This window comes from Notamacropus eugenii, chromosome 2, assembly GCF_028372415.1.
Source record: "Notamacropus eugenii isolate mMacEug1 chromosome 2, mMacEug1.pri_v2, whole genome shotgun sequence".
Taxonomy (NCBI): domain Eukaryota; kingdom Metazoa; phylum Chordata; class Mammalia; order Diprotodontia; family Macropodidae; genus Notamacropus; species Notamacropus eugenii.
Window position 1 is genome coordinate 5549269 of NC_092873.1, and position 21500 is coordinate 5570768.

The 21500-nt window shown below is 41.6% G+C and overlaps 1 protein-coding gene across 3 annotated transcripts in view; it reads right to left on the reverse strand.

The window, feature by feature from the left end:
• Positions 1–20338, reverse strand: part of PATL1 (PAT1 homolog 1, processing body mRNA decay factor) — a 39148-nt gene extending 18810 nt beyond the window's left edge. Inside the window, exons 1-9 of one of the 3 annotated variants that reach the window (XM_072638712.1) lie at positions 20188–20338; positions 16670–16781; positions 9248–9462; positions 8850–8924; positions 8259–8453; positions 7257–7358; positions 6661–6750; positions 6157–6371; positions 5651–5740 (exon numbers count right to left, since the gene is read on the reverse strand). In XM_072638712.1, coding sequence (XP_072494813.1) covers positions 5651–5740; positions 6157–6371; positions 6661–6750; positions 7257–7358; positions 8259–8453; positions 8850–8924; positions 9248–9462; positions 16670–16781; positions 20188–20202 — 1109 coding nt within the window. In that variant the 5' untranslated portion in view covers positions 20203–20338. Of the gene's footprint in view, positions 1–5650; positions 5741–6156; positions 6372–6660; positions 6751–7256; positions 7359–8258; positions 8454–8849; positions 8925–9247; positions 9463–10246; positions 10330–16669; positions 16782–19422; positions 19607–20187 lie in introns of those variants that run through there. The other 2 variants (XM_072638711.1, XM_072638710.1) reach the window with 2 other exon arrangements.
• Positions 20339–21500: the final 1162 nt, after the last annotated feature.

The window sequence follows — 21500 nt, forward strand, 5'->3', positions numbered from 1 at the left end:
AGCTACCAATTCAACCTCAAAACAAAAGAGATTTCTTCCCCCTGGGAAAAATAGGTTCACTAATTAACTGTTAGTGGAGTACTGAACTAATCCAACCATTCTGGAAAATAATTGAGAGCTAGACCCAAAGAGCTACAAAACTATGCACACACCACTATTAAATGGTCTGTAATCCCAAAGAGATCAAAGAAAAAGGAAAAGGACTTATATGTACAAAAATATTTATAGCAGTTCTTTCTGTGGTGACAAAGAACTGGAAGTTGAGGGGATGCACATCAACTGGGAAATGGCTGAACAAGTTGTGGCATATCATTGTGATGTAATACTAGTGTGCTATGAGAGAGGACAAAAGGGGCAGTTTCAGAAAAATATGCCAAAACTTATATGCACTGATGGAAACTAAGGTAAGAAGAATCAGATCACTGTGCACAGTAACAGCAATGTTGCGATGACGATCAAGTGTGAAAAACTTGGCTATTCTGATTGATACAATGATCCAAGAGAATTCCAAAGGACTTATGATGAAAAAATGCTAGCCACCTCCAGTGACAGAACTGATGAATTCAAGTGCGAACTGAAGTGCAAATTGAAGTATAATTATATAACTTTCTTTATTTTTCTTGCTTTTTTGGAAATATGGCAAAGTTTTGTAGGATTTCACATGTATAACTGATATATTGCTTACCTTCTCAGTGGGGAGAGGAAGAGGGGCTAGAGGAAGGGAGAGAATTTGGGACTCAAAATTTTAAAATAAGTTTAAAATAATAAAATTATACACACACAAAATACACATAGACGCATGTGTACATACACAAACACACATGAAATAATCTCCTCTCTGATCAGTAATCATGAACCCCGAGAGAAGTCAAATCCAAGTTAAAGAATATAATTGCACTATATTCTACATAAAAAGGAGATAAATGAGTATAGGCGAAAAGGTAAAAAATGTCTGGAAAATGAATCTTGGGTAGCCCATCTGTCACTCATTAATAAGTGAGCCAGGTCATAACACCTGTCACTTGGCTGTAAGATCATGTTTGCTCTTAACACCTAAACCTTTACAGTCAGTCAAGAATGAATATGGAATATTCACTATTTAAGAGTATAATACAAAATAATACACACACATAAAATATATACTATATAATGAACCACAGCTATATTAATGTCAAGGTATTCCTCGAAATAACAGGGCAAATGTAGCAGAAGTTACTTTGAAAGCCAGAAATATGATTTGAGAAAGGCCTGAATAGGATGCACAAAAGGCCAAGGAAGTAGGAAAGTAATATGGGAATTAATATAGACTCATTTGACTGATACAGTGAATGCGCGAGAAATATAATATGAGAGTAGGGAGACTTGAAGTCCACATTGTGGCACAAGAAAGGATGAGAGATGATTTCAGAAAATCCTGAGTAGTAAGAACTGATGCAGAGTGAAGCAGCAGAACCAAGAGAACAATTTATAAAACAGTACCATTGTAAAGAAAACATATTGGGAAAGGCTTAAGTTCATTTGATAAGTATCTACTAAGCACCTACTGTGTGCCAGATACTGGGACATAAAGGTAAAAAAAAATCTCTACCTTTAAGGAGCATATTTTGGGAGGGGGAACATTATTGGTGGGTATGTATGGATAAACACACACAAAAAATTTTTGAGGAGAGAATGCTAGCTTGTGTGAGCATGAGAACAGGGTACCTGGAGAAGGTGGTAATCACTCTGAGCTTTGAAAGGAACTATGTATTCTACTACAAAGCAGAGGTAAGGAGAGAGAACATTTCAAAAATAGGGACAGCCAGTGCAAAGGCAGAGAGGAAAAGACTGAATGTAGTGTACAAAGAGATGCAAGAAGGTCAGTCTAACTGGGAAGTAGACTGTATAGAGGAAAGTAATGCGTGAAGAGCCTGGAAAGATAAGCTCAAGTCAGATTATGAGGGGGTTTAAGGGGTAAACAGGGGAATCAGCATAAGATTCTAAAGAGAAAAGGAACTGCTCAGGTTTCTTGAGGAGGGAGGTAACAAGGTCAGATCTGTATTTTAGGAATATCAGTTTGGTAGCTGTGTGGAGAACGGACTAGGGAGGGGAGAGCAGGGATGCCAATTAGGAGGCTACTGTAACAGTATTAAGTGAGAAGTGATGAGTGTCTGAAGTAGGGTGATGATTATATGAATGGTAAAAAGGGAAATGAGGTAAAGTATACTGTGAAGACTGTATAAGTAAGACTTCCCAACTGCTTGGATTTGAGGGATAGCAAAGAACTGATTATAATTCAGGGTTATGGAGTCTGTAAGGTTTTGATCCTAGGTAACTGAAGAATGGGTGTACTCTTTTTAGAAATAAGAAACTTACGAAGACAGGCAAGTTTTTTTTTTGGAAAAAAATAACAAGTTCTGTTTTATACACATTCTGTCTGAGTTACCTACAGGACATACAGGTGGAGATATCAAAAGTCAGTTGGTGATACAGAAGGACAATTCAAAGGGCCTGAAAGAAAACACTGGGGTATAGTAGTAAAATATGGAGGGGCTGTGATAGAACTCTACTACCTTGATTAGCCACAGTCAGACACATTGTACGCTGACCTTGGCATCATGATATCACTGTAGTCTTCTTCAGTTACAACTACAGTTATGAAATTACAAAAATGAACAACATGGGCTAAGATAAGGATGATGATCCTGCAAAGGAGGCTAGAAATAGCCAGAGGTAGGAGAACCAAGAGACGCCAAGAAAATGCATGGAAGAGAAATATCTAGAAGGAGGAAGTGGTCCACAACGTCAAAAGCCGCAGAGAAATCAAGAACGTAAGGTACTGAGAGAAGGCCATTAGTTTTGGCAATTAGGTCACTGGTGACCTTGGAGTGGGAAATTTTGTTTAAGTGATGTGATCAGAAGTCAGAATGTAAGGTGTTGAGAAGTAGTAAGAGGTAATAAAATGGAAGTCTCTTTCTAGGAGTTTGGCTGTGAAAGTTATTCAACTCAAAACATTATATAGAATGACATTAGCAATGTGCTCAAATAAATACACAAGGATAGTAATTCTTGGTGCTACGCATAGTTTGGATAAGAACAATAAGCTATTGTGGAAGTAAGGGGGGAGAGGGAGAGAGAGAAAGAGAGAGAGGAATAAAGAGAGAGAGGGAGGGAGAGAGATTGGACCTTATACTTGCCCAAATCTATTTAGAATTAGAGGACAAAGTAAAAATAGAATCCAGTGATCATCTCCTGAAAAAAAAACTCCAAGAGAAAATATTCTAGAAATATCACAGTCAAGATCCAGAGCTTCCACATAAAAATAAAAATACTGTAAGGCTTCAGAAAGAAAACAGCTCAACTACCAGGGACTCACAGGCAGGATCACAGAAGACCTGGTAGCTTCTACTTAATCTATAAGGCAAAAGAGATAACCTTACCACCAAAGACCAGATATACTGCAAAGCAGAATATAATCCTACAGGGGAAAAAGTGACTTTTAATGGAATAAAAAATTTTCTTGAATTTCTAATGAAAAGACCAAAACTGGGTCGGAACTTTGAAATACAAACACAAGAGTGTAGAGAACCCTACAAAGAGAATTATATTTGAACTGAAAGGGGCGGTATGTTGAGGCAGAGTTAACATTCTAATGGGGGAGAAAAAACATGTGTTCCACAGGAACTTTGATGTCTTCAAAGGATATTGAGGAAGTTAAATACAGAAAAAGACCTGGGGACTGGTACTATTTCTGTTCTGAAGGTTTTAAGAGAGGAAAAGAGAAGAGTATATTAGTGGAGAAAGAAGGAAGAAAGGGATAGAACTTGCTATTTCTCATAGTTAAGGTGTGTGAGAACAGTACACAAAGAGGAAAGGGGCGCAGAGGAGCAACATCAGATATATCTCACTTTTATCTAAAACAGACACAAGAGGGTTAAACACACGGAGTTTATTATAGAAATTTATTAAACTCAACAGGGAAATAAATGCAGGGGGAAGAGTGAAGAAGATACAAGGAATAGAACAGTCACAAACAAAACTTTCTGATCCTTAAAGGGATACGAAAGGGGGAAAAAAGAAAAGCAAAGGACAGAAACTGATGCCATCTATTGGGGAATGGCTGAACTAATTATAGTACGTGAATGTAATGAGTATATTGTGGCATAAGAAATGAAGAGAGATGATTTCAGAAAATCCTGAGTATGAACTGATGCAGAGTGAAGTGAGCAGAACCAAGAGAACATTTGTACAAGTGTAACATTGTAAAGGAAAACATCTTGGAAACACCTTAAAGAACTCCAATCAAAGTGACAAGCAAGCAAGTTTTGGGGAGGACCCATGATGGGACCTCATGGAGATGGGATGGACTCAGGGTGCAGAAAGAGCCTGTGCTTGGTCATGCTTCCCTGGTAGTCTTTTTTATCTTATTTTTTAATTGTCAGGGAGTTTAAAAGAGAAAGAGAGAACAAAGAGAGAAAGTGAACATGCTGTTGAAACATTTTTACAAGTGCACAGAAGAAGGCATGGAGAAGCAGGAAAGTTTTGAAAGTAACATGTGGAACTTGAACAAATGGAGATTCATTGTTTCCCATACAATTTTTGTGTTCTGCTGTGCACATGGAAGGGCTACCAAGAAGGAAAGTCACAGCTAAAGCAAGGTGGCAAAGACTGAGCGAACAGGCAGTAAGGAAAACCAGGTGAACGAGGTCCCAGGAAAGAGGCCAGAAACTATAAAAGTCAGGGGATCAAAAGGACAAGCATCATACCCTTGTTTTTAAAGACTCAGGGAAATGTAGACTATTTTAGTTTAATATTAATACTTATGAAAATTAGAGAAGAGGTTTATACTACTTACCAATAGTTCAAAAAATTCAAATTTACATAGAATATTTCTTCCAAGTAACTCAACAAATTTCATAAATTTCTTCATTTATTGCTCATCACTTTTATATAAAGTTAAAAGACAGGGGACCATAACTTCCTATGTCTATAATGTTTTAAGATTTTCAGAGCAATCTTCTCATACAAGCCCTGTAAGGCAGGTAGTGTAATATCAGACTCTAGCAGAGGTGAGGAGACTGAGTCTCTAGGGGTTAAGTGACTTGCCCATGGTCACATAGCTAAATGTGCTGCAACCAGCATTTGAATCCAGGTCTTCAGATTCTAAGACCACCACTCCACCCATTCTACTACACTGTCTAATAATGTCTAATATTCACAATCAAATATATGGGCACTGTCAAACTGCCCAGGTGAAATGTCAGAATTTCTTTTTCCTTTTTTCCTCATTGCTTTTTTTTCTCTTTTCCTCTTACACATACAAAAGGGAGTAATACATTTTCAGGAAGCCTGAGTTGTAACCTTGCCTCAGATGCTTACTAGCTGTGTGACCCTGACAAAGTCACTTAACCTCAGTTTGCCTCAGTTTTCTCATCTGTAAAATGAGGATCATAATCACACCTACAGGACCAAAAGAGTTTACACATGTAATGGGCTATGCAAACTTTAAACTGCTACATTAGTGCTGTTACTATTTTTATTATTGTTGATATTGTCATTATTTGATCAGTTAATTCATGAGGGCATTCCCTAAATGTCAAAACAATCAGTGTAAAACAGAAACAATTTCTCCTATTAACATTATCCAAACTCAAGAGAACATGGTACTCACTTTCTATTCTGTTGCTGTCTCTGATGTAAGAGTCGACGGTGCTGTGGGTGAAGGTGAGTTGTGTCTGGTCTGAACATCTGGGACTGAGGTCTGCGGAAAAACAAAAATAACTTCCAAGAATCATCCAAGATACGGGAAGTACTTGTGTGTTAGGACTGCTCTTCACTTAGCTGATAGGTGGTGGTTAACAAATTCAGGTTTATAAGTGGATAGCATTTTAAGGCACTAAGTTATAAAAGTCTTCATTGACTTTAGGAGATCTGGTTGTGATTTGATATAAAAGCATCTGAAAAGTAAGTCCCTGAAAGTACTCATTTCTTAAAGACAGTCCTGACATTTAAGCAAAGGGCTAGCAAAAGTATATACCAGTTTTGCTGAATTTCTCATTCTAGAAACAGGGACCTGTTTCTAGCACACGCTGTACTACACTTTGTCATCACAGAAGAAATTCAGTGAGCATCCAATGAGCTATACTCAAGCAAAATGAAACATTTTATTTTGGTTACCTTAGGTTTTGCAGGTGAGGTCCTGGGCAGGAGGGATGCTGCTGTGCTGGGGGTGGTGTAGCTGATGGAGGTGCGCCAAAGAAGGCACGGAAGCCAGGAGCTGGGGGAATCATTTGCCCAACCCGTCCTTGAAGCAACTTGGGATTCATAGTAGCAAGGGGACTGCTTACAAATCCAGAGAGACGAGCAAACTGGCTGGGAGACATTCGTCCAGGCTACAGGTACAGAAAGGAACAAAACCTTCAGTTCAGCTACAAAGGACCTTATGCCAACAGATCAGCAACTTGTATCCACCAGAGAGTATTTTCTCTATCAATAGCTTTACTGATGGGAAAAAAATAAAATACTAAATAAATAATTTTTTAAAAATAGCTTTACTGAGAAAAGCAACTCAGAAAATATGCTAAGGAGTGACAGAGTAGTCACAAAACTCAAATGCTATCTCCTTAGGCCAGAAAGTAAGAGGCAACAGAGAGAGAGAGAGAAAGAAAGCCACAGCTTTACCTGTGCTCCTCCTAGAAGCTGTGCCCTCTGAATTGGGCTGAGAACAGGCGTGACACTGGGAGGGAATGGGTGGCCCAGAAGGGAAGAGTTCTGGAAAAGAAAGGGGAAAACTGAAAGCTTATTCTAAACCTAAAAAATCAACCAATAAAATATACATATACACTCAAAGCAGGAATAGAAAACATATTTGGGTCACATGTAAAAATAACAAATTTAACAACTTGAGTAAGATACTAGATAATACTCAAGGTATTATCTAGAAGGAACAAAATGGAGAAGGAATGATACTTCAAGACATAGATAGACAAACTGATTATTTAACATGGAGAAGTAAATGGTAAAGAAGAATTAAAAATTCAAAGGTAAGCTGATCAAACTCACAAGAGCCTGGATTTGTAAAGAAGAGAAAGTTGAGGAAAGAGAAATAATTGAGAGGCATGAATCATACTAGGCCTTAGGACCTTTTGAGATTCAGATTAAGAAACTGAAGTAGAAAGAGTGTAGAAAATACAAGTCCAGGTTCAGGAGACAGGCAGCAGAGGATGGTACAGGATGTAAACACATGCACATCCATAGTAAGTAAGAAAGTATAATACCGCAACACCGCACAGCTGGTTTGGAGACATCCTCTCGCCATAGGGAGCAGGATATCGCTGTGGCATTGGGGCACGAACATGAACAGGCTTCGGACAAAGAATCTGTCAGAACAAAAAGAAACCCCATAGAATTGGTCTTCAACACAAGTCAGTTTCTCTTTCACCTACTCTAAGTGTCCCTCCCCTCAGATTTTGGTGTTGAAGTAAAATGGAAATTGATGGCCCTGCTTCTAAACAAGTTCAAGCATGGACCTCCTGCTCTTTTCTCTTGCTCACAAACAATGTGCCCATTTTAGCTGAGGGAGATTTAGCTAATTCTCCAGTATCCCCACCCCTTCCATGCTGAGGGAGGTACTAGCAAATTCTCGGACTTGCAAATTCTCACTCCCATGATGGCACATTTTGGTAAATAGTTAGGGATGGGAATGGATAAGAAAGCTGGAGGATTAACTAAGCTCCATTCTGGAGACTTTATGATATTCTGATATGGCCTCCATGCTCAGCAGCTTCATGACACACTGTGACTTTCTAATGTTTCAGATAGAAGTGATCCTGGCTGGGGCATTCCAGTACCTCCCTCCCCCCATACCTTCCAAATGGGCCTTCCTTTTCAGCTGCTGGTTTCAGGTGGAGGAAAGTCTATGGAACAGGACTGCACAGGCTCTAGGGAAAGCAGGGACATCTTAAGGGTACAAAGGGATGTGGACAGCACTGTGTGTTCCCATTCCCCCCAGCCTTTAATTATCTGGCAGTGTTTTGGATAGCCACCAAAATATTTTTTAAAATACCATCAAGTGGTAATGTATCTGTTTTCAATTATTAGACAGCAGCAGCAGCAATGAATGGTAGGGGCATCTTTCTCTTCTTTACTCTAAATTGGCTATTTTCCTTTCTAATTCAAGGCCTACCAAAATCTTCCCCCCTCCTCCCAGAACAAATTCACTAAATGATTTTGCCCAGATTCCCAATATCCTGGGCTGAGTGCCTGTGAATGAGACATACCTGCTGGTTAAAGCTGGGTACAGCCATCTGCTTAGGTGGGGTGCCTATTGGGACCGCTCTGACAGGAGGGCTCCCAATGACAGGAGAAGTTGAACGCCTCGGTAATGCCCGCTCAGAAAGGTCCCGCTCCTCTTCCGGGCCCTGTGGGGGTCTCTGAGGCAAGGCATATTCTAACACAGACACTGTGGGCATTTCCTGATTGAAAAAAGAGTCATTAGAAAATTGGACATATAAGTGCTTTAGCAATTTTAGAAATACTAAAACATTTTCAGATAATATGACCTGAATCAGTGGCACAGTTACCGTGGTGAATGGTCAAACTGAATTTAAGTGGCAAAAAAGGAATACTCCAAACTGGGGCAACAAAAGTTATCCTAGACTAGGCTTTTTCAGTCACTACTGTACCTCACATTTCAATATGCCTTAACAAATATTTGCTGAACTGAGTATTAAGCACTCAACATATCGATTGTGCAAATCACTGGGGATACTGAGTTTCTCAAGGGACTTCCATTCTGCTAAAATCATGATATATTTCACAATGGTAAACTGAAAGCACACTCTGGGTTATTAACGTAATTAACACATTACCTGAGCAAGAAGTGGTCCTCGTATGCGTCTCAGAACGGCAGAGCCATCCCAAATGCTAGAATTGAGACCTCCAGGCTGGTGGTGCAAAAAAGGGAAAAGAGATGAACAACTATTGGAACTCTGGAACAGTTTGAATTCTCTGGTTGCTTTATTCACCCGAATGAGGATATACAGAGTTCAACAATCTGAGAAAACACATTTCACTATTCACCACTTGGCCTTATATGAAGGCCTATTACTACTAAAAGCCTTTATTCACTCTTAGAAACAAGTTTATTATGAGCTGTAGCACAGTAAAAAGTTGCAAAGCTTAAGACATTATTCAATGATTGCCTGGGTGGAGATCCCAGGAAGGGTCCACCTTCGAAGTCCTTCTAAGAGTCTGGGGATCCACTCACCTGCACAACAGGCCTGGTCTGCAGTGCCCTCATGATAGCTGGGTCCTCCAGTTCATTGTCAATCACCATTTTACTGAGTCTTTCGGCCAGGTTTTCTTCATGGTCTCCCAGCAGGTCCATCTCATCAGTGCTCCCATTGCCCGTCTGTGCGACTGCCACCACTGGCTTCTCTTCCAATTCAGCCAGGCGCTCATGTGCTTCCTGCCAATCATCATCTACAAGAAAACCACAAAGATGAAATATGGCTAATAAAGGCATTTTTGTTATAGATCACTAGCTAACTGAGGTTTATCAATTTATAAATTCTTGTCCTTGGACCTCTTTTTATATTCTCTCTTCCTTCAGAATTACCTCTACTTCTAGTTTCCACCATCACCTCTAAGGGGAAGAGTCCCAAAGGGATGTCTCCAGTCCTGACCTCTCTCTCTTTCAGCTATGTAACTTGAAGTTTCAACTAGTTTGTGGATGCTCCCACCAGGCTACTGCATTGACACCTCAGACTCAACATGTTTAAAGTGAAATTCATCTTTCTCCTAAAAGCTGCTCCCCTCTCCCCACAATTTATCATTATCTTTCCAATCACCCTAAAACGTCTGAACATCAAAATCCTCAAGGATTCTTCCCTCACCCTTGCTTTCCACCACACCCTTAATTAACTGCAAAGTTTCACATTCGGAAATATTCTATTTCTAAAATCTCTCACAGCCAGCCTCCTTTCTCTATTCTTAATGCCACCATCTTGGTTACAAGTTTCATTACTTTTTATATTTGTTATGAGGTATCCCAAGTTCCACAAACTGGTAATCCTGTATTTAACAGTTAATACCTTCTGGCTATTTAAAAGAGTGTCCTGCCCTTCTCCCACCTAGCTTCCACTAATACAGGAATGACCCTCAATCAGTCACAGTTGAGGGGGTGGTTTCCTATCAGAGATAGAGGCAGGACCCTCTTGAATCAATAAAATATACCACAATAAGGAAGATGATTGAGCTAACTTACTGGGGATCAGACTCCTTTCTAAACTGATTTCTGCATTACAGACTTCAACTTGCATGAGCTCTGCATCACCTCTAAGGAGGTGGTTCTAAAAAAAAAAAAAACAACAGTGTGTGTGATGTAGAATGATTAAAAGCAGACAAAGCTCCTCTAGATTTTTGGCCCGTAATCTTCCCCTTTCATTCTGTTGCCTTGTATGGCTGTTCTGAAAGGAGCAGGAGCCTGGAAACTTTGCTTTCACTTTTCCCTCCCTCCTCTCAGTAGTCAGCAGAACTCTGGGTCTCCTTCCTAGCCTTGCTTGCTGATCTAGGTCTGTTCTAATCTGAAGCTGAACTATGTAGCAGAACCCTGCTCTGTCTCCTTTTTCCTCTCTATTCCACTTTCCCTACCCCCCAACTCTGGTCCATATGGACAGAGTTCAGAAGGTCTAGGAGAGGTAACTTAGTGTCATTCTCTTAATCTACATGCACTAAGTGCCTACTACATACCAGATACTGTGTTAAGCGCTTGAATACAAAGACAAAAGCAAAACAAACACTCAGTGCTCCTTTTACTGGAATCATTATTTTTTCTGTTTAAGACTAGGGTTAAGAACTGTAAGTTTTATTATACAGAATTTATAATGGATAAGTTTCTATGTTGTTGAGCTAAGGATTCCCAACAGCCTATGGATCATGTGCTTGTTAGAATATAAATTCCCTGAAAGTAAGAATTCTTTATATTTGTACTCTGAGTTCCCAGAACATTACCTGGTACACAGAAGGTGCTTAATAAATGCTTACTGATTGTACTTTAGTGCATACTAGATCAACATGATCATTACTGAACAAATATACAGTACATATCCTGACTAAATCCATTAAATACTTCTCTTTTGGGAGCAACACATAGTTATTTTGTGGGTTCTGCCTTGCTAGTGTACTAAGTTCAAAGTCTCAAATATCCCAGAAGTCCTAGAACCTGCATAGACTTAGGGCTAAAGGAGATAATAACTTGTGCAAATTGGATATTTGTTACAAGTTAATTACTACTGTTAGATTAATCTCTAGCAAAACCTCTGATCATGAACCTTCACATCTCAAATACCTTTGAAGATCCCCTTCACCAACTAAATAAAGCTCAGTCTTTCACTTTAGGCTCACCATGATTTAGGTGGTCACAATGAATCTTTCTATTCTTACAGAATACTCCCAATTATACATTCGACCCTCTAACCAAATTGCTACTTCCTAATTTGGAAGCCTGCTCTGAAATTCTTTACTTGTGGGTTTTACTCATGGTATTCTCTCTGACTGGCATGCTCCTTAATCCTGTTGGCTTGTTCAATTCTTAGCTATGTCCTTGATCCTCCCAGCCAGAAAAATGTGTCCCTATCTCTTCCAGCACTTTATATTTCTCAATAAACACACTTAAAAATCAGTTATTTGTACATGTATTCTTTATTCTACTAACTCCAGGAAGACAGAGATCTTACCCCTTTTTTTCACCTCCCTCCCTCTCCTTTAACCCAGGAATTTATTGATGGTGTTCATGTTAATCTAAAGTATACCTCTGTGAATTAGGTACAAAAAAGATGGTATTTTTGTTTTAAAAGGAGAAAAAAAGTGGAACAAAAGTCACTGCCCATTTCAAGAACAGATCAGAGCTCAGATAAAGTCTTGCTTAAATGTAATATCCTGTCTAGCACATCACTGGCATTTATGGAACTGATTTTAAGGCATCTTAAAAAACTGATACTGAGACTTGCTTGTGTTCATACCACTCATGGGTCTTGCTCAAACATGACTCAAACAACAAGCTTCCCCAGAAATATTAAACTAGCACTGCACTAGCACTGTTGATGTCTGGAGTACTCATGTTCATGTCCTCCCCTCACCTCCCAACTCTGCCTCTTCCTTTTTATTCCTACAGAATACGTTCGTCCAGCTTCTGCTTACCTGCTGTTCCTTGGGGATGCTTTTTCCCTTCACAGATTGTAACATCACTTTTACTCTCAATCTGTGACAGTTTTGCCAAGACACCTCTTCTTATTGTTACCACCATGCTGTCCTGGTGTCTTAGGGCCTCACTCTTGTGATGAGTAGAGCTGATCACCACACATTTCAGCTTTCCTAAACCACACTTCTTTCCTGCTTCCAAAGCTACTTTACTATAACCAATTCATTCCTACATCTATGAGAAATACTATTCTCAGATCAAGCTCAATCTCATTCACTGAAGAGATCCCAAAATCTCTACTTCTCTGAAACTTGATATGGAACTAAAAGAAATAGCATTCTCTTCCTAACTCCATTCCATTTAAATATACAATTCTTTATCCATTCACAGTATACAATAATGTTCCTCTTTGGTTGTATACATTACATATTTTGTGTTAAACTTGTGGATAAATTGCTTGTAGGTTTTCTGGACAGGTTATGTATCAATGTTGTCTCTCTTAGGCAACATATGGCAAGAGATCAAGGACAAATGTCTAACTCTATACTTGATATTATGTAGCACCATACAGAATAACATTTAAGGCCCTCCATTTTATAGATGAGGAATCTTAGAGCAACAAATGTTAAGAAAGTCACTGAGGAAAAAAAGTAGGGACAAAACTAGAACCCAGGTTCTAATTCATAATCCAGCAATCTTTTCACTCAACCATGTACAGATAAGTGTAAACTCTTTATATTTGGGGAGTGGTGTTCAATTCTACACGTCACATTTTAGGAAGCACAACGATGAGCTGTAAAGTGTCTCACCAGAGAGTAAAGGGCCTTGAGATCACACCAAACAATGACTAGAAGACAGGCTTGTTTAGCCAGGGCAAGTCAAGGCTTAGAGGAGTCAAATATTTAGAGGGTTATCAGGTGAAAAAAAAGATTGTCTTCATTCTATTTTGCCCCAGAGAGAAACACTTTGAAGGGGAAAATTCAGGCTTGCCATAAGGCCTGCGCTTTCCCTCCTTGGATGCCATCAAGCACAGGCTGGATCATCACTTGTTGAATAGTTGTACAGTTCTTGTTCAGGCAGTCTGGATTGCATGGTCTGTGAAGTTCCTTCCAACTCTGAATTTCTGTGATATAGCAAGACTCTAGCTTGTTTGACTTTTATTTTCTTTTTTTGCCTTTTCTTAAAGCACTGAGGCCCAATATAAAATTAAATATTACAAACAAGCAAAATAAATGCTTATATTCATCACCTTCATGGCAAACCAATGCACCCTGGAATGGGATAAATAATTTCCCATACCTTGTAACTATGGGAAAACTACATTTGACAACATTCCTAGGAAGCATTGTAGCTTTGGAAACATTAATTAGGAAACAAAGGATCTTCTCTAACCCTGAAATAATGGTTTATTCTGGTACCAAAGATGGCAGATCTAGAAAAGACATACCAAATGTGTTTACAGAAGCATTAAGATTTGTGGGTGCTTTCCCAGACATACTGATTTCCTTGCTTGTTCAACAACTATTTATTGGAATAAATGGTCCATTAAAAATTTTCGTTTCTATATAAAAAAAATCTTCCTTTCTATATAAAAAAATCTAAAGTCACCTACAAATTCCAATAGTTTTTCATGGCACTAACATACTATGTTTGGGCTGTAATATCTACAGAAAAGAAAACATTTGTGACACAGATGGTTGGGTAAATAATGAGTTATTTCAAGCCATGCTTCCTTCAGTGCAAAGGTTACCACTGCACATTTTCTTACTTGCCACTTCCCCTACTAAGATCCTACTTATTCTATATGATTAAAAACAAAGAAAGAAAGCAGAAAGAGCAACCTTTTCAAACTGTTAGTTTGTAATATCAGAGGACTGATGATAAAGCATGCTACCTAACTCCATTTCAAGGCATGGACTGAAATATGTCTCTGGACATGGTGATACAGGAATTTTTTTTTTGCTTGACAATGTGTATTTGTTACAAGGCTTTGTTCTTTTCTTTTCTGCCCCCTGTCAGGGGGTGTAGTTGGATGAGAGCTAAAATAAAATTTTCTAAATTGAAAAGAAGAATAAAATCACTGGTTTGGTAATTCCTCTGGTCAAGAAGTTCTATTTTTAAAGTTAGACATTTAATCTTGAATCAAAGAGGCATGTTTGCATAGTATACCATAATCTTATCATTTTCATTCTTTTTTCAATAAATGTATAAGGTCACTTGGAAACAGTGTGTGGCATTTTGAGTTCCAGTGTACTCACTGTGAGGCAACACTTTACTCTCTGTACTTTTCACATGACCTAAAGAATGCAGTTACTCAGATACGAAAAAGTTTGACCTCAATCCATGTAGGTCACAAGTGCCATTGAAAGTCATGAAGAAAACAAGAGGTGTGATGGGGGAGGAGAAGGGGGAAGAAAAAAAGGAGAAGGAAAAAGGAGGAGGAAGAGAAAGGAGAAAGAGGAGGCAGCGGTGGTGATTTGTACACTTGGCCATTTAAATCAAGACCTGTTTCCTTTCAACCAAAAAATACTGACATTAAGACCAAACTCTCAGATTCTTAGCTGCTTTTGGATTTAGACAATCCCACCAGCCAAACTGGTGGTAAATTCAGGTGGCCTTGAGGACAACCCTGAAAGATCAAGGAGCATTAAAGGACAAGAGCAAGAGAGATGATCAAGGAGTAATGAAGACTTAATTTGGGACCAATCACAGTTCCTAAGAAAGACAGAGTATTATGTTAGAAGGTATATAGAAGAAATACTGACGTTCAACAAAGTAAAGATGACAAGCAAGCAGCTCCTTCTTTCAGTTTGTTTGGTGCACAAGTTTTGCCTTGTTAAAATTTTACTTCCAAGTTTACTACTCTAAGATAACATAAAAACTTAACTTATACAGAGCAGAATCACATATTTTCTTAAGGAAGTCTGATACTTAGTACCACTAACCCATAGTTACTAACACTGCCAGGCTGATTCAATCAAAAAGCTGAGTCTCTGAACATATAACAGTTATACGAAGCAGGCTAAAGGTGCTCATTAATATAATTGTAATTACTGGTATTTACATGGTGTTGCTTATAATTATTGAAGAGAGGTAGCATGTATGTGTGTGTGTGTGTGTGTGTGTGTGTGTGTGTGTGTGTGTGAACTCCACTCTCTTACTACAAGATTTTCTCAAAAGAAAATCACTACCTTGAAAAAAGTTTGAAAGTTTGTTGACTGCAAAATTCTTCTTAGTCATGCTTCCTCTCAAGGTCAGCAAGTAACCTCACAGGAAATTATTTTAACTCTTTTATTTTCTGCATTCTGTTCTTCGTAGTTTTTCAACACCAATATGTATTAGCACTCTCACTTTTCGAGGGAACATACTCTAAGTAAATTACTTTGCCCAGAGTAAACTGAAAGTTACTCAGAGGGCAAAGATCATTCTTTCCATGGTAGCAGGTTTAAGACTGAGCCATAATAATGCAATATCCATGAACCAATTCAGTCAAAGTTTACTTTAACATTGAAGACTCTGTGAAAGGGGGAAAATAGAACATGCTCTTTGTGGATAAAAATGGATCTAGATGTTAGTGCTCAGTTATTTTGTGCTATGTTGTTACATTAGCTGTCTATGAATGCTATTGTCCTAAAGATAAGACAAAATGATAGCTCTCTGCCCCATGACTCTATCCCACAACTTATCCTTTCACCCTGGTACCAGTAGTCTCCAATACCTTGGAGCATGGCATCTTTTTGGCTTGTCTTCATAGCCAAGGACACAGTCCAGAAGGCCTTTGAGCCCTTTCTCTTACAATTCTGGCTGGTACCTAGAATAGCGCTCTGTTTCTTCTAGTGATAGTTCCTCAGTTCTCTATGGAATTCTACAGAACTCAATTCCCAGACTTATATTCTTTATCAGTTTTTCCCCTCTGTCTTCATCTCAGCTGAATATATAATAAAATTTAAAAGCTGCAGAAAAATCTTTAAGCATCTTCTAAGGCCTTCCTTTCTCTCATTTGTCAGCCTCAGCCTCATCCACTACTATTTATTTTCTACTCTTTCCTCACTGCTCATGTGTATATATTTGATTCCTACTACACTTTATCTGGATTATTCATGTGCACAAATGCCTCAACTCTAAATTCCTATACATATTTTCACATCCTGTCTCTAGTGTTACACTTTTTCTCTACCCGCGTCATTATTGTCATCCTTCTTAATTGAAGGATAAGTTAACTGCTTTTCAACTCTAAGAGGGGAAGCCCAAAAGAGCTTCATGGCCCATTGACTACCTAATTATTTCAAAATCCAGTTCAAAATTGGAATTAGTTTTTCTACTTGTTACAGGGTCTCTACTTCTTTCTGAAAGTCATAAAAATAAATGCTGTTTTCATGGTAACATCAAGCTTTAGACACAGAGACCCAAAATAGAGATGTTAAGTTTGTGACTTCTATCCAGCATGGAAGAGGTGCCAGAATGCTTAGAATGTGAGGTGACACCTACCCACTGCACCTGCTCCAAATGTGTCATCATTGAATTGATCAATATCTTCATCTTCTTCTCCCAGAGCCTGAAAAGCATCATCATCTTCATCCAGAGGACAATCTTCTAGGGACTAAAGGGGCAAGAGACAGGGTTAAGGTATTCAACAAGCCCACACACCCCTATTTCATTGTCAGCTCTGAAAAGACCACCTTGAACTATCTTCCCTGTGGAAGAATGTAGTCCATTAACTTTCCTGATGACTGTGGTCTGTCTTCTACACAACCTTATCTAACAGGAGACACTGGTTCCAAAGGTGAATTTGCCTTCAGGATAGTGTTCTCTCAGTCGCTAGCCTATTTCTCCTTTTCTTCCCAGGGTTTCATTTCTCTTATCAGAAATCTTGGTTTTGTTGATATATTTTTTCACACTATTGACACTTTCCAACATCCCAAACCCATTACACTAAGGTCCATACCTGCCAAGCATATTCTCTGAAAACAGCTCAGCTAAATGACCTAATAGCTCCACTGCCATTGACAATGTGTCACCTTTTGTTAGCAGAAAGGATGACTATGTGCTTGGATAGTCTAGTACCAGCATTGTCTGTGGCACTGTTGCCTTTAGTTACATTTTTGTACATGCCTATATTTATAATGCGTATAATATTTTCTTGACTGCATCATTTCACATGATTCATCAGAAATCTAGTAAAGGGATTTCTTCTTAAATCTCAACTGCTACAAATATGTCAGAACTGAAACTAATTCTTAACTTCCTTATCTGTTTGAAGTAGTAAAAGGAATTGAAAGTTAATTATATTACATTTCTGGCTCTGAGTTTTAGGTATTTTCCCCTATAAACTGATTTCCCACCATGCTCATCTCTTTCTCAATCTATCACTCCTTTCTTTTAAATATTTCCCAACATTCTCTCACCCCTAACTTGGGAAATAAAAAGAAATGCCTCTATAGCAAATCTTCAGACTCACAATTCACTCCATTTTCTAACAAAGCACATCTTGATAAATCATGTCCATGGCCTTGCACAAACACAATTGCATGGCATATGAATTTTTTCCCCTACTTTGTTGTTCTCTGTTAATTATTTCATTCTGCTTTTTTAAAAAATGACAACAGCCAACTTATTCCCACCCTTTATTTCCACAGTCATCAAAAGTCCATCAGAAGTTAGTGCCGTTTGGGAAACCTGATGTCAAGGCTCCATGGAGACTTCTTATTAATTCTAGTGGGGTGAATGAACCAGAGGTTTAGCACTATGCCCTGTGACTCAGTTCTCTAAGCTAGCTCGTGCAGTGGACAGAGTTCTGGACTTGGAGTCAGTTAAGACTTGACTTCAAAATCTGTCTCACACCCTTACTAACACTGTGATCCCAGACAAATCATTTAATCTCTTCCTGTGAGTTTCCTCATGTGTAAAATGGAATTATAATAGCACCTACCTCCCAGGGTTGTCATGGGGATCAAATGAGATATTTGTAAAGTACTTTGCAAACCTTAAAGCATTATATAAATGCAAAGTGTTATTACTATTACTACTAATTATCATTAGAATCACAGAACACAGAGATGTTCAAGAAGCTGAGGAATGTAAGGGAAAGAGGCTCTATATTTCCCTATTTTAAAGATGAGGGAGGCAATGTGGTACAGTGGAAAGAATGACAGTCTTAGAGTCTAAGGACGTGGGACCTGAATTCCAACTCTGCCTTTTTACTACTGATGGGTTTTTTGTGCAAGTCAATTAACTTCTTTGGGCCTCAGTTTCCACATCTGTAAAATGAGGGAGTTTAGAATAGATGATCTGAAGTCCCTTCCTGCTCTAGATATATGAGCTTATGATCGCTTTGCTTAAAGTCACCAGGTTAGGAATCACAGAATTTTACAACTGGATATAGAAGGAAACTGAGGCCTACCAAGTCTATTTTCTGTGTAAATAAAGTCTTCCCTCCTCACATGAACCTCTCAGAATTTCCACCCTCCTTCAAAGCTCATCTCAAGTTTAACCTCATTCATATATTTCCTGATCCTTCCCACCACTATCAGAAATTACTACATGTGTGTATTTGCACTTAAGCTCAAGGGCAGCGGATGTTTAATTTTTACTTTTGTATCTCCAGAGAACAGCACATAGGCTCAAGTCTAGAGCTGGAAGGGGCATCAAAGGCTTTTTCAACCTCCTCATGTCACTGATGGGGAAAATAACACTCCAAGAAAAGAAAAGGCCTGCCCAATGTCACACAAAATAGGGTCCTCTGTTTCCTGAGTCAATGCTCTTCCCAATAGCAGGAATTTAATAAAAGCTTGTTGAATGTATGAAAGGTGAGAAAGGAAACCTGAATTCAAATCCAACTCTGCCATCACTTAGCACCTAAGTCACCTAACCTCTCCAGGCCTCAGTTTCTTCCCTTGTAAAATAAGATGTGTAGATGTTCCTTAAAGCTCTTTCTAGTGCTTGATTCCACTCTTGTGCCCAAGTTGCAATTAAGTAGCAAGATTCAAATCCCCTTCTAACTTCAAGACCAGGGCTCTTCCCACAATGTCAAAAAAAGCAAGTCTGGGCTGTCTCTTTACTGAAGGAGATGAACACGCACCCCACCTCCCCACCTCCCCACCTCCTGGGGGATCTCAGGTTCCTTCTTTATCCCACAAAAGTCCTGGAGAAAGCTCCCTGCTCCGAATTTCAGGGCAAGGTAGGCTTGGTCTAGGTAGCTCCTGCCCGAAACCTAAGGGAGGGATTAAAGTCAAAAAGCAAACCTTTCTCCTTTCTCTCTAAGGACAGCAGCAGCAGCAGCGGCAATAGAAACACACCCCAAGCTCCAAGCCAAAGGCAGCCTGCACCTAAGAGGCTCGCAGACAAGCTTCCCCTAGAGGCATCATCGGTGCCTTCCAGCAAGAGGGCGGCTCCGGCCTTTGTGAGCTGGGTCAAGGTTATGACCGCCCCAGACCTCGGCCTCTGGGTAGCCAGGTCGAGGCCCGGAGGCAGGCGCTGTTCTCGGTCATCCCCCTCCCCCCGGGCCTGCTGCACCTCCAGCACCGACCCCCTGGGGCTCCTCCGAGAGGTGGGGAGCCCGGGAAGCGGCAGGCCCTCATCTCGGCCCCACCCCAGGCTCAGGAGAGAACTCCGCCAAGTGGAAAGGAAGCCCCAAGACCCCGAGGGCGTCCCCAAGATGCAGAGACTCCCCCAAAGTTACAGACGGGCCCCCGAGGCCCCGGGGGAGCTCCCCAAGGCTACAGTGGGACTCCCTTAAAGTTGCAGAGGGAGCCCCTCATGGTCCAAGGGGAGCCCCCGAAGTCTATAGAGGAAGACCCCTCCCCTAGGCCCCAGGGCAGCCTCCCCGACCCCCGGTCTCCGGTGGGCAGCGGCTCCCGGCCCGGGCGTCGCTCGGTAGGTGTAACGGGAGTAACGGGCCCAGCTTCTCCCGCTCCCCCGACTCACTCCTCCCGGGGAGGGGGTCCCCCCTTCCCTCTGTCCCCCTCCCCCCTTTTCCCGGGGGGCCACTTCCGGTGGCCCGCGCTCACCTCGTAGCGAAACATCGTCGGGGGGGAGGGGGAAGGGAGAAGGGGGGGAGGAGGCGGAGCGGGAGGGGGATGGGGGAGGGAGGCGTGGGGAGGGGGGGAGACGCGTCCGACGCCCCGGGCTCCTCCGCGCGCGCCCGCCACTCCTCCGGCGGCTCGCGACCCCTAGCCGCCGCCGTACGCCTCTTGCGTGCCAGCGTGCGAAGGGGCGTGCGCAGGCGCGCTGCACCGTACCGCGGGGAATCCGAGGGCAAGGGGAGAGGAAGGGCCCTTCCCTGCTCGTGCGGCTGCGCGGGGACTTATCTGACGCTCGTTAGTCATTTGAGGACAGCGGCAAATAAGTCCCAGAGCTCAGTTCTGCCCCTGCGCGCGGCTGACCCCACCCCCGGCTGGCCTCGGGCTGTGTTCCCTGGTACTGGCGCTGGCTCCACGTCTGGGGCGTGGCGGGCACTCGGGTCACGAGGCATCTGTCCGCGGGGGAAGTCCTTGTGATTATCACCAGATAGTGGCCCGAGGGGCCGACTTGGAGGCCAGCATTCTTGCCCCCTTGACCTTGAGAGTCCTCGCCGGCCTCGGCCTGCCGGCGTCCGGGCCCGTAGACCCCCACACCCCATTCCTCCTCTCCCTAGCCCCGCCGCCCCTTCCATGAACGTTGTGTCAATCCATCAACAAACCCTGAGGCCCGCAGGTGTGACGGAGCCCGCGCTCTGGGCTGGGGACTGCCCCGAGGCTCGAGGACAACTCCCCCCGCCCTCGACTGCTTTACTTTCTAGCCCGTCCTAGGAAACGTCCGCGCGCTGAAGACCCCAAATTTACCGGAGAGTCACTAAATGGAGCAGGCGGGGTCCCGCCGTCCAACACCCTGCCCGCCCCTCGCCCCGGGCTTTCCCGCTTTGAACCGCGGCGAGGGTGGAGGTGGGGTGGGGGAGGTCATTGGCTTCTACTAGTCCGGGACTTCAGAGATCCAGGATTCCCGGGGCGGCTGCTCCCGGCGCCCACAGTGCCCACCGCGCGGGCAGGGAAGGGGCGGGGCGGTGCCCGTCTCATTCATTAAGCTCCTGGGGCGCCGCAGCACTTTGCCCTTTTTGGGGTCCTCAGAACTTAGCACAGGGCCTGACACACCGGGGCAGTTTAATAAATGCTTCCTCCCAACCGCGCTCCCTCCCTTCCTCTTTTCCTTCTTTTCTTTTTTCTCCTTCCTTCCTTCCTTCCTTCCTTCCTTCCTTCCTTCCTTCCTTCCTTCCTTCCTTCCTTCCTTCCCAGCCTCCCTCTCCTCCCCTCTTCTCTCCTACCCTCCCTTTCTCCCTTCTTTCTTC